This window comes from Callithrix jacchus, chromosome 3 (genome assembly GCF_049354715.1).
Source record: "Callithrix jacchus isolate 240 chromosome 3, calJac240_pri, whole genome shotgun sequence".
NCBI classification, from domain to species: Eukaryota; Metazoa; Chordata; class Mammalia; order Primates; family Cebidae; genus Callithrix; species Callithrix jacchus.
Genome location: NC_133504.1, coordinates 84,646,666 through 84,661,657, shown reverse-complemented (window position 1 = coordinate 84,661,657; position 14,992 = coordinate 84,646,666). Strand labels below are relative to the sequence as shown.

Genomic DNA, 14,992 nt, shown 5'->3' with positions numbered 1-14,992 from the left:
AAAAAGTAAAGAATATGTTAGCCTTGGCTTTGGGGATTTATTTTTTAATGTCAAATATTTCTATTATCTTTTTCTCACTGAAATACATATAAAGACCATATGAATATTCTGGGTTCAGACAGTATGTTTTCACTCAAAATATATGATGGAATCAAAAACAACTCCACAATGGTCAATACCACCCAATCAGAAGAATGTTTTGATTTATTAATCTCTTTAAGAAAGATAAAGTAGATGAGAGCCCTTACATCTCCCGCTCCCTTACTGGTTCTTTGAAGGAAATAAGAAAGTGGGAGCTATTTCTCACCTCATTTCTGTTGTAATAGCCTTGGGAAAAAGGAATGAGGGAAGACTCTGCTCTAATGGACAGAGGCTAGGGCAGCAGCACTAAGATCCGACTCCTAGAAATAAACCAGGCCTGGCGCAGCTGACATTACACTTTGGGATGACATTCTGTGACCCAGTCCACGATGGGGAAGATTAAAACCAGAGACAAAACTATTAATACCATATCTACTGTGGAGTAGGGTCCACCCAGAGTGAAAGAAAGCCTCTCCATCCTGTCCCCCACGTGGGAATCTCCATCCTAAACTATTGGAATGGGGGCAGCATGGAAACAGAGACTAAACCATTTCCATTTCTTCCTCTGCACCACCATTAATTTTTCTTTTCTAACGTTCCTGGTGTGAAAGAGTGCTTAATCTAGTGGGCTATGCAGGTGGGCTAGAAAGAACGAAAAGGGGTTCTGCAAAACCAATATTATTTTCTATTAAAGAGTTTTAATTTTCTGTTAATTACAATATGCTATAAATTAGAAAAAGGGAAATAATAGATATGTAGCTATAAGATAGGGCTAATCCCTTAGCAAAAATAGCAGCATAGTATATTGTCAATCTCTTTGCCACCTTCTACACCACAACATTTATACTAACTTCTTATGTTCTAAACAAGAGGAATGTTGTTGAGTGGAAAGTTCTTTTAAAGATTTCAATGTGCTCCTGTTTAAAAAGGAGCCAGGTGTGGTAGCTCACACCTGTAATCCCAGCACTTTGAGAGGCTGAGGCAGGCAGATCCCCTGAGGTCAGGAGTTCGAGACCAGCCTGACCAACAGAGTGAAACCCTGTCTCCACTAAAAATACAAAAATTAGCTGGGCATGGAGGTGGGTGCCTGTTATCCCAGCTACTTGGGAGGCTGAGGCAGGAGAATCACTTGAACCTGGGAGGCAGAGGGTGCAGCGAGCCAAGATTGTGCCACTGCACTCCAGCCTGGCAACAGAGGAAGACTCCATCTCAAAAAACAAAAATAAAAATAAATGAAAAGGTTTCAGTGGCCTCTGTTGCATTAAAATAACTATAAAAACAAGTAAGATAAACATTTGGCACTCATAGCTGACCAATTATTGTCACAAATTGGGAGGAACAGTAATGAATTGCTACAATTATATAATTAGATTGAAATATAAAATTGATACACTAGATATATAATGCCATTAGAAACAGAGTAGGCATGCTCGCCTAAAAAAAAAAACCCCTTTATTAAATATCAAAAATACAAGGTTTATACCTATCAAAAAATAAGGCAGCTATACTTTTCAGTGCAGTTACTGCTTTCTGAGATTGCTGGAACGCTGAACCCACCCTCTACATCAGAATATTTGGCAATGTCTGGAGACATTTTTAATTGTCACAACCTTGGGGTAAGGTGCCACTGGCAACTTGTGGGCAGAGGCCAGGGATGCTGCTACAGAGCACAGCACAGCTCCCCCATAAGAAAGAATTATCTGGTCCAAAAATGTTAAAAATGCCATTACTCTATACTATCAAGACCTCTCCCTACATCATGGTAGAAATTGAAATTTCTGGAAAACTGACAAAATGAGAGCTTAAGGGTAGGGAGCAGTTAATCACAGCACAGGCACAAGTGTGGAAGATTGTGCCAGAGCCTCTGAGCAGTTCTAGATAAAAGCTAGTAGGAATTAGACTAGGAATAGTGCAAAATCAGTCAGCCATCCAGCTATAGATCTGAGATAGAAATTCAACTGTCATCCAAATCAATAGTAAGTGAAGCCAAGGGCAATTCACATAGTGTTTACATAGCTCTCACAAGGGTACGTAACAGAAACATATCCTCAGATATACAAAGCCTCAAAAGACATATCATCTATATACACTTTTTGAGGAAAATAAATTACCTGAGACCTAGCTCCAACAGGCCAACAGACTCAAAATTAAGAAATAAAAAATAGGGAGGTCTGGACAGCAAAATTCAGGAATCCAGTTTAAATGTATGTTGTCAGATTTATGGGTAAAGCACTGTTCTGTAATACTTCCTTCAACTATTCCTTCTGCTTTGTAAGGATCTGTTAGAAGTTACATCTTTCACTTCACAGTTTGGATGAACACTTAAAAGAGCAACTGTTGTTGCATACAGTAACACATTTGGGAAAAGCCTTGGAGAATGACTAAACCACAAGTTTTATTATTGAATTTATTTTTCTCCCTAAGAGTTCCATAGAGGCTGACCAGTCATTTTTCTTTTATTGTGAAATAATTCAAGTAAGAATTTTCCTGCATCTTTGAAATGAATATTGAGTGACTTGGGTCACTAAGATTTTTTTTTAATTGGTAAAAATATTGCATTGATATCAATTATAATCAAGACCTTGTTATTTTTCCATCCAGGATGTATAAATGCTCCTTTTTTTTTTTTGGAGGAAGGGAGGAAGGCAGGAAGGGAGGGAAGGAGGAAGGGAGGGAGGAAGGAAGAAATGAAGGAAGGAAGGGAGGAAGGGGGGAGGGAGGGAGGGAGGGAGAGAGGGAAGGGAAGGAAGGAAATCAAGCAATGAGAGAGACATTGCCGACCTGGATCTAGATGTTTACAAGTTGATTTCTTTTTTATTTATTTTTTTCTTTTTTCTTTTTTTTTTTTGAGAGAGAAGGAAAGAAAAAAAAAGAGTAAAGGAGAGGGAGAAAGAGGAAGAGAAAGAGGGAAGGTGAACGGAAATATTGCTTTATTCTGAAAAAAAATGGGTATTAATAATGGCCAATCAATGTTACATTTAAACCTATGAGTAGGTGTGATGTGGTATTGACAAGAATGTATATTTTGTGTATTTGAAGTGGAGAGCTCAATAAATATTTACTAAGTTTACTTGTTCCGGATCTGAGTTTGAGTCCTTAATATCCTTATTAATTTTCTGTCTCACTGAATCTAAGTCTCTATGTATCTGGGTGTTAGGATCGTTAGCTCTTGTTGTTGCATTGATCCTTTTACCACTATATCTTTGTTGCTTTAAAATCTATTTTATCAGATACGAGAATTGCAACTCCTGCTTTTTATTTATTAATTTATTTATTTTTGCTCTCCATTTGGTTGGTAAATCTTTCTTCATCCCTTTGTTTTGAGTCTTTGTGTATCCTTGCATGTGAAACAGGTCTGGATGTAACATGCCGTTGGGTTTTGGCTGTGTCTTTTGATTGGGGGATTTAGTCAATTTAAATTTAGGGTTACTGCCATTTGATGTTAACTGGCTGTTTTATCCATTCGTTGATGTAAATTCTTCTTTATGTTGGTGCTCTTTACTTTTTGGTATATTTTTAGAAAGGCTAATACTGGTTGTTTCTTTCTGTGTGTAATGCTTCTTTCAGAAGCTCTTGTAAAGCAGGCCTGGTGGTAATAAAATCTCTGAGTACTTGCTTGTTCATAAAAGATTATATTTTTCCTTCAGTTGTGAAGCTTAGTTTGGCTGGATATGAAATTCTGGGCTGAAGGTTCTGTTCTTTGAGGATGTTGAATATTGGCCCCCCACTCTCTTCTGGCTTGTAGTTTCTGCTGAGAGATCTGCTATAAGTCTGACAGGCTTCCCTTTGTGGGTAACCTGACCTTTCTCTCTGGCTGCCCTTAGTATTTTCTCCTTCGTTTCAACCCTGGTGAATCTAATGATTATGTGCCTGTGGTTGCTCTTCTTGAGGAATATCTTTGTGGTGTTCTCTGTATTACCTGGCTTTGCTAGTTTATTCAGGAAAATTTTCCTGAATAATATCCTGAAGGGTATTTTCCAGCTTGGATTCATTCTCTCCATTGCATTCAGGTACACCTATCAAACGTAAATTTGGTCTTTTCATATAGTCCCACATTTCTTGGAGACTTTGCTCATTCCTTTTTATCCTTTTTTCTCTCATCTTTTCTTCACGTTTTATTTCATTAAGTTGGATTTTGACCTCTGATATCCCTTCTTCTGCTTGAACAATTCGAGTGTTTAAACGTGTGCATACTTCTCGGAGTTCCTGTATTGTATTCTTCAGTTCCATTAATTCACTTATATTCCTCTCTAAGTTGTCTATTCTCATTAGGATTTTGTCAAACCTTTTTTCAAAGTTCTTAGTTTCTTTACGTTGGGCTACAACATGTTCTTTTAACTCACAGAAGTTTCTTGTTATCCATTCTTTGAAGCGTGATTCTGTTATTGGGATGCGCTCGTTCTCCATCAAGACTTGTTCCATTGTTGATGTGGAACTGTGATCCTCTTTGAAGGGAGAGGCGTTCTGATTTTGAGTATTCTCAGCCTTTTTACGCTGGTTTCTTCCCATCATTTTAAATTTATCCTCCTGTCGTCTTTGAAATTACCGACTTTCAGATTAGGTCTCTTGAGTGGACATCCAAGTTGTTAGTTCCCAGGGCCAGAACAGTGGCGTTAAGACTGATGGTGCTTTTCTGCCCAGGATTCTCCTGTCTGGCTTCCTTCTTGTGTCCAAAATAGGCGACTTTGCCTTCCTGGGGCTCCAAACCTCGGTCAGAAGGGGAACCAGTCTCGTTTACTCTGTGCTGAGAGCTGCCGCGCCGAGGTGCCATCACAGCCGCTGCGCCGGCCTCAGGAGTCGTGCTGAGGGCCCATGTGGGTCCTCCAAACCTCAGTCCGAAGGGTAGTCAGCCCTGTTTGCTCTGCTCCGAGAGCTGCCACACCAAGGTGCCAGCGAAACCATTGCGCTGGCCACAAGAGTTGTGCTGGTGACCCATGTGACTCCTCCACTGGGGATCTTCTGCTCCATGAGCGACCTGAATTTGTCTGAAAGTGTGGCGTCCTCTAGTTCTCTGCGCTTTAACTGAGAGCTGCGATCCCGAGATGTTAGTGATCAGCCATTTTGGATCCTCCACCTTTTATAAATGCTCCTTTGTTAATAATGTCCAAGAATCAGTATGGACACAAAAGGTTTAAAACTTAACTATATATATACACATAGAATACGAGCATAGAAAAAACATTGAAGGAATGTTAGTGATTATCTCCCAGTAGAGTATTTCTAGGTGACTTTCATTTTCTGTTGTATACTTTCTTGCATTTTGCAAATTTTCTACATGAATAATGTATTATTTTTATAATAAAAAGTTGTAATCCACATGTATAGATCAATACCTACTGTGCAAACAAATGCGAGGAAAAAGACTAGAAAAAAATGAACCAAAGGTAATTTTCATTCATTTGTTCATTCTTCCAATGGATACTTACTTAGTAAGCACCTACAGGTATCTATATCACGTATGGTGCAAGGCACTTGCCAAGGCCAGGTGTTGAACACTGCTATCTCCAGGTGTAAACTTTTAGTGTTTTTCTTTCTTCTTTTGTGTACTTTTCAAAAGGTTTAGACATAAAAACATATTTATGAATATATTTTTATTTCTAAAACAGTGAGGCCTTATAATCATTTGAAAAATATTCTCATAAAATTAAAGTTTAGAAAGGTGTTGGTAATCTGATTGTGTAGATATGTTCCAACAGATAAGCTCTGGAGACATTCACTTATTGTTGAAGTATGTAGGCATTCTCCATACCCTACCCCTTGTAAAATTCATTTCGTTAGCAAACAGAAATCATTCTTCTTAGAAAAAAACTTATTTTTTTAGTAGGATTTTATACTACCTTTAATATCTGCCTATCTTAATATAAGTACTGTACATTTTTTGAAGAACAAAATTTTACATCTGTTTAGTATGTCATTTAAATATAAAGCATTTTTAATAACAGAGTTAGAGTAAGAAATATATTTAAAAGTGTAAAATGAGTCTAAATTTACATAAATACAAAATACTTATACCATGCCTTTTGTGAATGATATTTATCTTTTTTCACTCTTTTTCCTCTGTTTTTCTTCAGCTTGTTTTTCAAAATAATCTTTAAGGAGATGGTTCAGCTGTGGTTCATACTGGCTTGCATGTTGCAATCCATCTTCCCTTCCTTAAAAAAACATATAACATTGAATAACCAAATGCTTATATATCATTATTTAAAAATACATATATATATATATCACTTGAGACAACTATTCTTTATTTTACAGAGGTTTCAATATTATCATTGTCAGTTATTTCCCACAGTGGCAAATTCAGAGCTGTTCCTGCTTGAAGCACCCCAAACATTAACCCATAAAAGTCAGTTTGAATTTGAAATGAGTGCATTATTTATTTTACCTTCACAATGTTGAATCACACGTCCCCACAGTCGATTTTTCCTCAAACAGACTAAATTTCCCACAATCAGCAAATGCCTCTTTCCTCTGGTCAATGCAACATTCATTCTTTTTTCTGAATCAATAAATCCTACTTGTCTTGTCCTTACACAGGACAAAATAATGATTTCCTTTTCAGCTCCCTGAAAAGCATCTACTGTGGACACCTGCACAGTTTTAATATCAGGATGGTCAAAGTCTACAGTACTGAGTAAATGACAAAGCTGTGGAGGAAAAGACAGCAATCATGTAGTGAGAGATTGTGAAGCACTAAAGCCACTGAACCTGCTCAAAGCAACCATCGTAACTGAACTAATAGTAAATAATTTTCATTTTTCTTTCATGACTCATATAGACTGGGCTAGTTTCTAAAATGATAAATGACTAGATGACAATATTAATTGTGACACAAAATCAAAAGCTATTTATCTACTGCTGGGAAACTCATTCGGATATGCTAATTTGGAGCTGATAAACTAATAATGAAACAGATGAAAAAATACTAAAAGGAAAAAGAAAAATCTAGTTAGAAGTAATTGGCTCATGTGTACATTAACATCTTGTATCTATCCTTGATTTGCTGATAAAATGTAATAATAATAAAAGAACATTTTGGATAACAGAGATTCAATCCCATCTGTCCACAAAGCATACACCATATTTTTTTCTCGCTAATTCATTTGTTGCATTTTTGTCCCAACAGCTGTAAACTAAATTTAATTAAACCTTGTTAAGTTTACATTTAATTATACAGAAAAAAAGCCAGACCAAAAAAAAAACCCAGAATGTTTCTTTTTTAATACACTAATTATAGTACCAAAAGTTTTTCAGGCACCAAACCAACTACTATAAATGTAATATCAAATATGGTAATATGTAATTATAATATCTAATATATGACAAATATTGTATTATGTGATACCAACCTTATACATTTGGGATTTGTATAATGTTATCACGCCAATCATAGAGCCCGCTATTCCACTTGCAATCAGTGATTGAATCAGCTTGAGTGTAAAAGCAGCTTCTGCCACATTATGAAAGCTGTTATCTCTTTCAAGCTGGAGTAAGAAATAGATCCTAAATTTTATTTCCCAGAAAGGCTATGGAAAAAACAAGTAAATTCATACAAACAACAACAAAAATTAAACCAGGAACCTAAACCGTGTTGACTCTCATCAACATTAATGTCATTTACCTGTTCTAGTCCTTTAACATTATAAAAACACAGGGTTGGTAGCCATTCCAATAAAGGGCTCCTCTCTATTTCTGTTACACCATTCATGAGATTTCCTTCGTAAAACATATCATTAGCAATAGCACTGATTGCAGGGTGACAACGGTATTGAGTTCTCAACAGAACTGGCTTGTGACCCTAAGAAATTTAAATGAAGAAAAATAAGAAATTAAAATGTAACATTTTTTATTCTTCTAGGGAAAGTAAAATTATATTTTTAATATTAAAAATATTGCTATATTGTGGTCTTAGGAGATGAATACAAACATGATAGAACAGACTATAAATAAAAATATTTTTTAAATTACTAAAAATATGTTCATATTAAACTATTAAATTAGAAAATTATAAAATGTAAAAAATGTCAACCTTAGACTTATCTAATAAGTTTGGCACCTAACATTATTATTATTTATTTATTTATTTTTTAGACAGTCTCACTCTGTAGCTTAGGATGGTGTGCAATGGCACGATCTCAGCTCACTGTAGCCTCTACCTCCTGGGTTCAAGCGATTCTTCTGCCTCAGCCTCCTGAGTAGCTGGGATTACAGGCACCTGCCATCATGCCCAGCTAATCTTTGTATTATTATAAAGAAAGGGTTTCACCATTTTGGCCAGGTTGGTCTTGAACTCCTGACCTCAGGTGATCTGCCTACCCTGGCCTTCCAAAGTGATGGTGTGAGCCACCACACCCAGCCAACATTATCCTTTTATAATATATCTGGAGTTGGTCTAACACCAAATTGAAAAGATTCTCTTAAAAAAATTAGGAGGTATTATAGATATCTCATTATCTTCCCTCATTGAGTAAAAGCCATTTTTCATTCTGAATCTTCAAAGAAGTTTCAGATTTTGTTAATGCATCATAAAATCCAAGTCCTATCTACTTTAGGGCTCTTCGAGCAAAGAGTTCTGTAGTGTTGTTAAACATTTTCAATAGCTACAAAGTACTCTAATAATAATACATATATAACTAAATGCAGGATTAAGGACCACAAGGAAAAAGAATCTTCTATGGAAAAAAAAAAAGGGAAATATCAATGACAGTACTCTTTAGGGCATACATTTGTTTAAGTTTGTAAGTCCAAGTCAACAAGCAAGTGAAACTGTTGACAGAAATGTCAAGTATAAAAATGCTGAAAGACAATAAATGCTCTGCTTTGAGCGGGCATAGTGGCTCATGCCCCCGTAATCCCAACACTTTGGCAGGCTGAGGCAGGCAGACCACCTGAGGTCAGGAGTTCAAGATCAGCCTGGCAAACATGGTAAAACACAAAAATTTCTCTATGAAAAACACAAAAATTAGCCAGGCATGGTGGCAGGAACCTGTAAAATCTGCTACTTGGGAGGCCGAGGCAGAAGAATTGCTTGAATCTGGCAGGCAGAGGTTGCAGTGAGCTGAGATGGTGCCACTGCACTCCAGCCTGGGCGACAGAGCTATTTATGCACTAGACTCTATATTTATGTACTCCAGCCTGGGTGACAGAGTGAGACTCTATATTTATATTCTATATTAAGTTATATTTATGGTATGGTTTCAACTATGTACAAATACATGTATTTGATATAGGCATATAACCCTAGGATAAAAGATAGAAGGAAAAATACTAAAATCTTACAGAGTTTTCTCTTAAGGCCAGTGAGGTTATTATAGATGTTTTGTTTTGTTTTTACCTTTTTTCTTTCTTTTCTGAGACAGCGTCTCGCTGTTGCTTAGGCTGGCCTCAAACTCCCCAGGCTCAAGCGATCCTTCTGCCTCAGCTTGCTGAGTAGCTGGGACTACAGGTGCCTGACATCCCACCCAGCTTTAACTATTTCTTTCTTTCCCTCCTTCCTCCCTCCCTCCGTCCCTCCCTTCTCTCTCTCCCTTTCTCTTTCTTCTCTCTCTCCTTATACTTCCTTTCCTTTTCCTTTCTTTCTTCCTTCTTGCCCTTCCTTCCTTCATTCCTTCCTTTCTTTTATTTCTTTCTTTCAGTGGCGAGATCATTGCTCCCTGCAGCCTTGAACTCCTGAACTCAACTAACCCTCCCACCTCAGCCCCCCAAGCAGCTGAGATTAAAGATTATAGGCACAAGCCGACATACCCAGACTGCCTTTTCTCTTTTCTGCAGTTTCCACACTGTCTATAATGAGTAGTACTTTTATTTCTTTTACTTTTAATAATTGTGAACTAGTTCAAATATACAGAAAGCAAAGAAATAATATTATATCCATGAACTTACCACCAGGACTTGACACTGGCCATATTAAGTCATTTTTGTTTTGGCTCTCTCTTTTGTTAGATAAAATATGACATACATAGGTAAAGATCCTCCTTCATTGCTTTCCTTTACCACCTTTCCCAGAAATAACCCCAGTCTTGATTTTGTTTTGTGGAAACATGTTTACTGTATTGGTATGAATCCATAAATAACATATGTTATCTTATGTCCTTTTGAAATTCTCATAAATGGCATTTTACTACAATTATTCCTTTGCATTTGCTTCTTCCAACATCCACTGTGTTTCTGAGAACTGTCTATATGGATCAAGCTCATCCACAGTAACTGTTTTTATTCTACTCTGTGACTAAACTACTTTTTTATTTATCCCTTATTTGCCCTTTTAGAATTCCCCCAAATAAAAACCTATTTCATATTTTAAAAAACATTTAAATAGGTATATGAAAAAGGGCAGAACAGTATACAGAGTACACTACCATTTTTAAAACAGGAAGGGAAAATCTTATGTATTTGCTTATAATGGCATAAAATATCACAAGAAATGTACAAGAAAGGGACAACAGTTGCTTTGGAGGAAAGAGAATTAATAGTTGGGAGACAGGAGAAGAAGTCTTCACTATCTCCACGTTTTCTGGTTCCTCTTGAATTTTGAACTATAGTCATTTGAAATATAGTCATAATTCCTATAGGTCAAAAAACCTATTCAAAAATGTTTTAAAACTTTAAATAACTTTTTATTTTAAAAATTTTGGTAGAGGCGGGATCTCACTCTAGTACAAGGGCTGGTGTCGAACTCGTGGCCTCAAGTGATCCTCCCACTTCAGTCTCCCAAAGTGCTGGGATTTACAGGCCTGAGCCACCATGCCCAGCCCTTTTTTAAGATTTTGTTTTTAGTTAAGATTTTTTTTAAAAGCTTTGAAAAAGTCTGATACAAAAGAAGTTGGACACTGCCTTGTCACAGGAGAGTAGAAAGTTTTGCAATTAAATTCAATCACAACAGCTCAAGACAACTGAAAGCTTCATTCTTCACAAAACAGAATACAATTGAACTCAAAATTCAATGCAACTTGAAACTCAATCTAAGGGAGAACTTCTTAATTAAGAAGGTAGAATAAAGCTGTCTTGTAGAATCCATTCTCCAATATATAAAGGTACAAAAAATACAAAAACAACAGCAAAGAAAATTCAGCAATTATGCAACCAAGAAAGGTTTACAGCCAACCCAATGTCATAAACTTCAAAAAGTGCTAGTCATCAAGAAAGAAACAAAATTCTGGGGTGGAAGGGGAAAATGCAGCAAAGTGAGCCAGAATTCACATGATGGTAATAGTTCCTAAGAATAATGAAAAAGGGAACGTGAACTGGGCAGTTTTTAGCAGAAATGAAGGCTCAAGAACTGTGTCCCTTTTCCAGAGGGGGGATACTCTTGGGCCTCAGATGTCCTATCAGTTTGATGGGACACTACATAATTTCAGGGTACTGAGAAAACAGAGAATACAGATCTTAGAGAGCATCTGATATCCAAGCATGAACACCAGAAAATGAAACAAGAATGGCAACTATATAAACATAGTGTTTATACAGTTGTATAGTTTGTATAGAAACAGTGTTCTGTCTCTGCCATGTGAGGATACAGCAAGAAGGTGGCATCTACAAGCCAATGACCAATGAAATAGAATAGAAAGTCCAGAAATAAACCCTTGTATATGTGCTCAACCAATTTTTTACAAGGGTTCTAATACAATTAAATGGGGGAAAGGGATAGTATTTCAACACATGGTGTTAGGAAGCCTGTATATCCACATGCAAAAGAATAAAGTTGGACCCTTATCTCATACCATATACAAAAATTAACTAAAAATAGATAAAAGACCTCAACATAAGAGCTAAAATTATAAAATTCTTAGATGAAAATATTGGAGAAAATCTCCATGACATTGGATTTGGCAACAATTTCATAGATAGAACACCAAAAGCACAAGCAACAGTATAAAAAATAGGTAAATTGAACTCATCAAAATTAAGAACTTTTGTGCATCCAAAGATACTATTAAGAAAGTGAAAAGACAACAAAAAAAATGGAAGAAAATATCTGCAAATCATATATTTGAAAGGGAATTCATTTCCAGAATACATATTTTTTTAAATCTCCTATAACTCAACAACAAAAAAAACAAACAACCCAGTTAAAAAATGGGCAAAGGACTCAAATAGGCATTTCTTCAAAGAGGATACACAAATAGCCAATAAGCACATGAAAAGATGCCGCAATGAGAGTCCCTTTCACATCATTAAGATGGCTTTGAAATTCAAAAACCAACAAGAAGTGTTGGTGAGAATGTGGAGAACTTGGAACCCTTGTACACTGCTGTTGGGAGAGTAAAATGGGTGCAGCTGCTACAGAAAAATTTTGTTTGTTCCTCAAAACTTTAAACATAAAATTATCATGTGACCCAGCAATTATATTTCTAGGTATGTATTGAACTGAAAGCAGGGATTTGAGCAAATATATATCAATGTTCACAGCAGATAATTCACAAGAGCCAAAAGGTGAAAACAACGCAAATATCTATCAACAGAAATGCAGTACATACATGTAACAGAATATTATTTAGCCTTATAAAGGAATGAAATTCTGATACATGGTACAACAAAGATGAACTATGAACACATTCTGCTAAGTAAATGAGACAGACGTAAAATGACAAATACTGTATGACTCTACTCAAATGAAGCACCTAGAATGGCAAATTCATAGAGCTAGAAAGTAGAATAGAGGTTACTAGGGGCTGAGGGAAGGGGAAATGAGAAATTATTGATTAATGGTTCAAAGTTTCTGTTTAGGATAATGAAAAAGTTCTGGAAATGGACAAGTGATGGTTGCACAATATTATGAATGTACTCTAAAGTAATAATAATAATATAGTACCTGTACTGCTACAATATGAATGAACCTCAAAAAGTGAAAGAAAACAGACACAAAATATCATATATTATATGATACCATTTATGTAAAATATCCAGAATAGATAAATCCATACAGAGAGAAAGGAGGCTGGTAGTTGCCAGAAGCTGTAGGGAAGAGGAAATGGACAGTTAACTGCTAAATGGGTATGGGAGATTATTTTAAAGTGATGAAAACATTTTGAAACCAGATAGAGGTAGTGGTTACACAAGAAACTGTGTTACTAAATGCTACTAAACTGTTCACTTTAAAATAGTTTCTGCTATAGAAACCGCATGCTCTAAAGAAAAAACAATTTTTTTAAGAAATAGTTTTATGTTAGATGAATGCAGTGGTTTGAATGTGTCCCTCAAATTTCATGTGTTGGAAACTTCATCCCCAATGCAACAGTGTTGAGAGGTAGGACTTTCAAAAGGTGATTAGGCCGTGAGGATTCTGCCTAATCCTCATGGTTTAATGCCATTATCACATGAGTGGGTTCCTCATAAAAGGATGGATTTGTGAATGGATTAATGCCATTCCTGGTGTACGTGTGTGAGTTAACAGATTAAGGCCATTATCACGAGTGTATTCCTCATAAAAGGATGAGTTTGGCCTCTTGCACTCTCCTGCTCTTCCATCTTCCACCACAGAATGACAATAAAGCAAGAAGGCCCCTAACAAATGTGAGTCCCAGGTCTTAGACTTCTCAGTCTCCAGAACTATAAGCAATAAATATCCATTCTTTATAAATTACCCAGTCTGAGGTTTTTCTGTTATAGCAGCACAAAATAGACTAAGACAGCAAACTCCACTCCAATTAAAAAATGTTAATAATTAATTTAAAAATTATTTGCAATGTGTAGTGTTCCATGTAGATAATAGAGGCATTATAGGGTTTTTTTGGTTTTAGAGCAAAAGCTGTATACTCCTACCCGCTACTCAGGTAAATAAGGAAAATCTTTTTATAAAAGGGCACTTAAATTACAGGGTTCCACTTGACTTTTTTTGTAAACCTTTATTACAACAAAATTGTTATTAATTAATTGGAGTACAACTGATGTTATACTCTAATTATACATTATTTTGAGGCAGAACTAAGTCTTCTAACATTTTCATTGTCTATCAACACACGCACACAATGCATAATCAATAAATGATAATTCTGTAAGAATTTAGCAGTTGGTACCATTAAGCAAAGTCGATCAAAAAGAGTTTGTTCCAATCCATTTCCATGAGCTGCATCAGAACCCTGAATAGTAGGAGGTAGCTGTTTGGGATCCCCAACAAGAATCAGTTTTTCACACTCAAACCTAAAACAGAATTTCAAAAATTAATCTAAGCAATTAAAAAACAGTGCATTAACATCATTTATTGCGCTGTTTGCCAAAACTGTATTTCGAAATATTCAAATGCTATGAAGTATCCTGAGTACTAATAAAGCTTAGCCGTGCTATTAACTGCATTAAAGGCTTTGAAAAGCTATGCAATAAAGACTCTTGTACATAATTTATCCTCCTCCCACATAAAACCTAGTAGGTGCCCCTTGCCTCTGCATGGAATTAATATTTCACAGAGCATATTTGGGAAATACTGGTTTTTAGACTCCATAAACTCTTGGAATTAGAGTCTTTCTTGGAAGTCATTTAGCTTAAACCCTTGTTTTAGAAGTGAAGTAAATTGGGTTCTTAAGAGTGAAATGTCTTCCTAAATAGGAGTAGGATACAGTGGGGAAAAAAAAATCAAAGTTTTATTAAAAAAAAAAAAACTATATCTAAATTTCAACTCCATTATACTTTAGAGACTCAGCAAGTTATTTAATCCTTTCATGTTTCAGTATTACTTTTTTTTTCTTTTTTGAGACAAGGTTTTACTCTGTGTCACCCAGGCTAGAGGGCAGTGGTGTGATCTCTGCTCACTGCAGCCTTGACCTTTTGGGCTCAAGCAATCCTCCCACCTCAGCCTCCCAAGTTGCTGAGACTTTAGGCATACACACTATCATGCCCAACTAATTTTGTATTTTTTGTGGAAACGGGGATTTGCCATGTTGCCCAAGCTGGTCTCAAACTCCTGGACTCAAGTGAT

The 14,992-nt window shown here is 36.1% G+C and overlaps 1 protein-coding gene across 23 annotated transcripts in view; it reads right to left on the bottom strand.

The window, feature by feature from the left end:
- Positions 1-5,655: 5,655 nt before the first annotated feature.
- ZGRF1 (zinc finger GRF-type containing 1) overlaps positions 5,656-14,992 on the bottom strand; it is a 99,030-nt gene continuing 89,693 nt past the window's right edge. For 18 of the 23 annotated variants that reach the window (XM_035293094.3, XM_078366672.1, XM_078366668.1 and 15 more), the window contains 5 exons: positions 14,097-14,220; positions 7,703-7,879; positions 7,431-7,565; positions 6,467-6,728; positions 5,656-6,233 (listed from right to left, as the gene is read on the bottom strand). In XM_035293094.3, coding sequence (XP_035148985.2) covers positions 6,115-6,233; positions 6,467-6,728; positions 7,431-7,565; positions 7,703-7,879; positions 14,097-14,220 — 817 coding nt within the window. In that variant the 3' untranslated portion in view covers positions 5,656-6,114. The remainder of the gene's footprint in view (positions 6,234-6,466; positions 6,729-7,430; positions 7,566-7,702; positions 7,880-14,096; positions 14,221-14,992) is intronic. The other 5 variants (XM_035293099.3, XM_078366670.1, XM_078366677.1 and 2 more) reach the window with 2 other exon arrangements.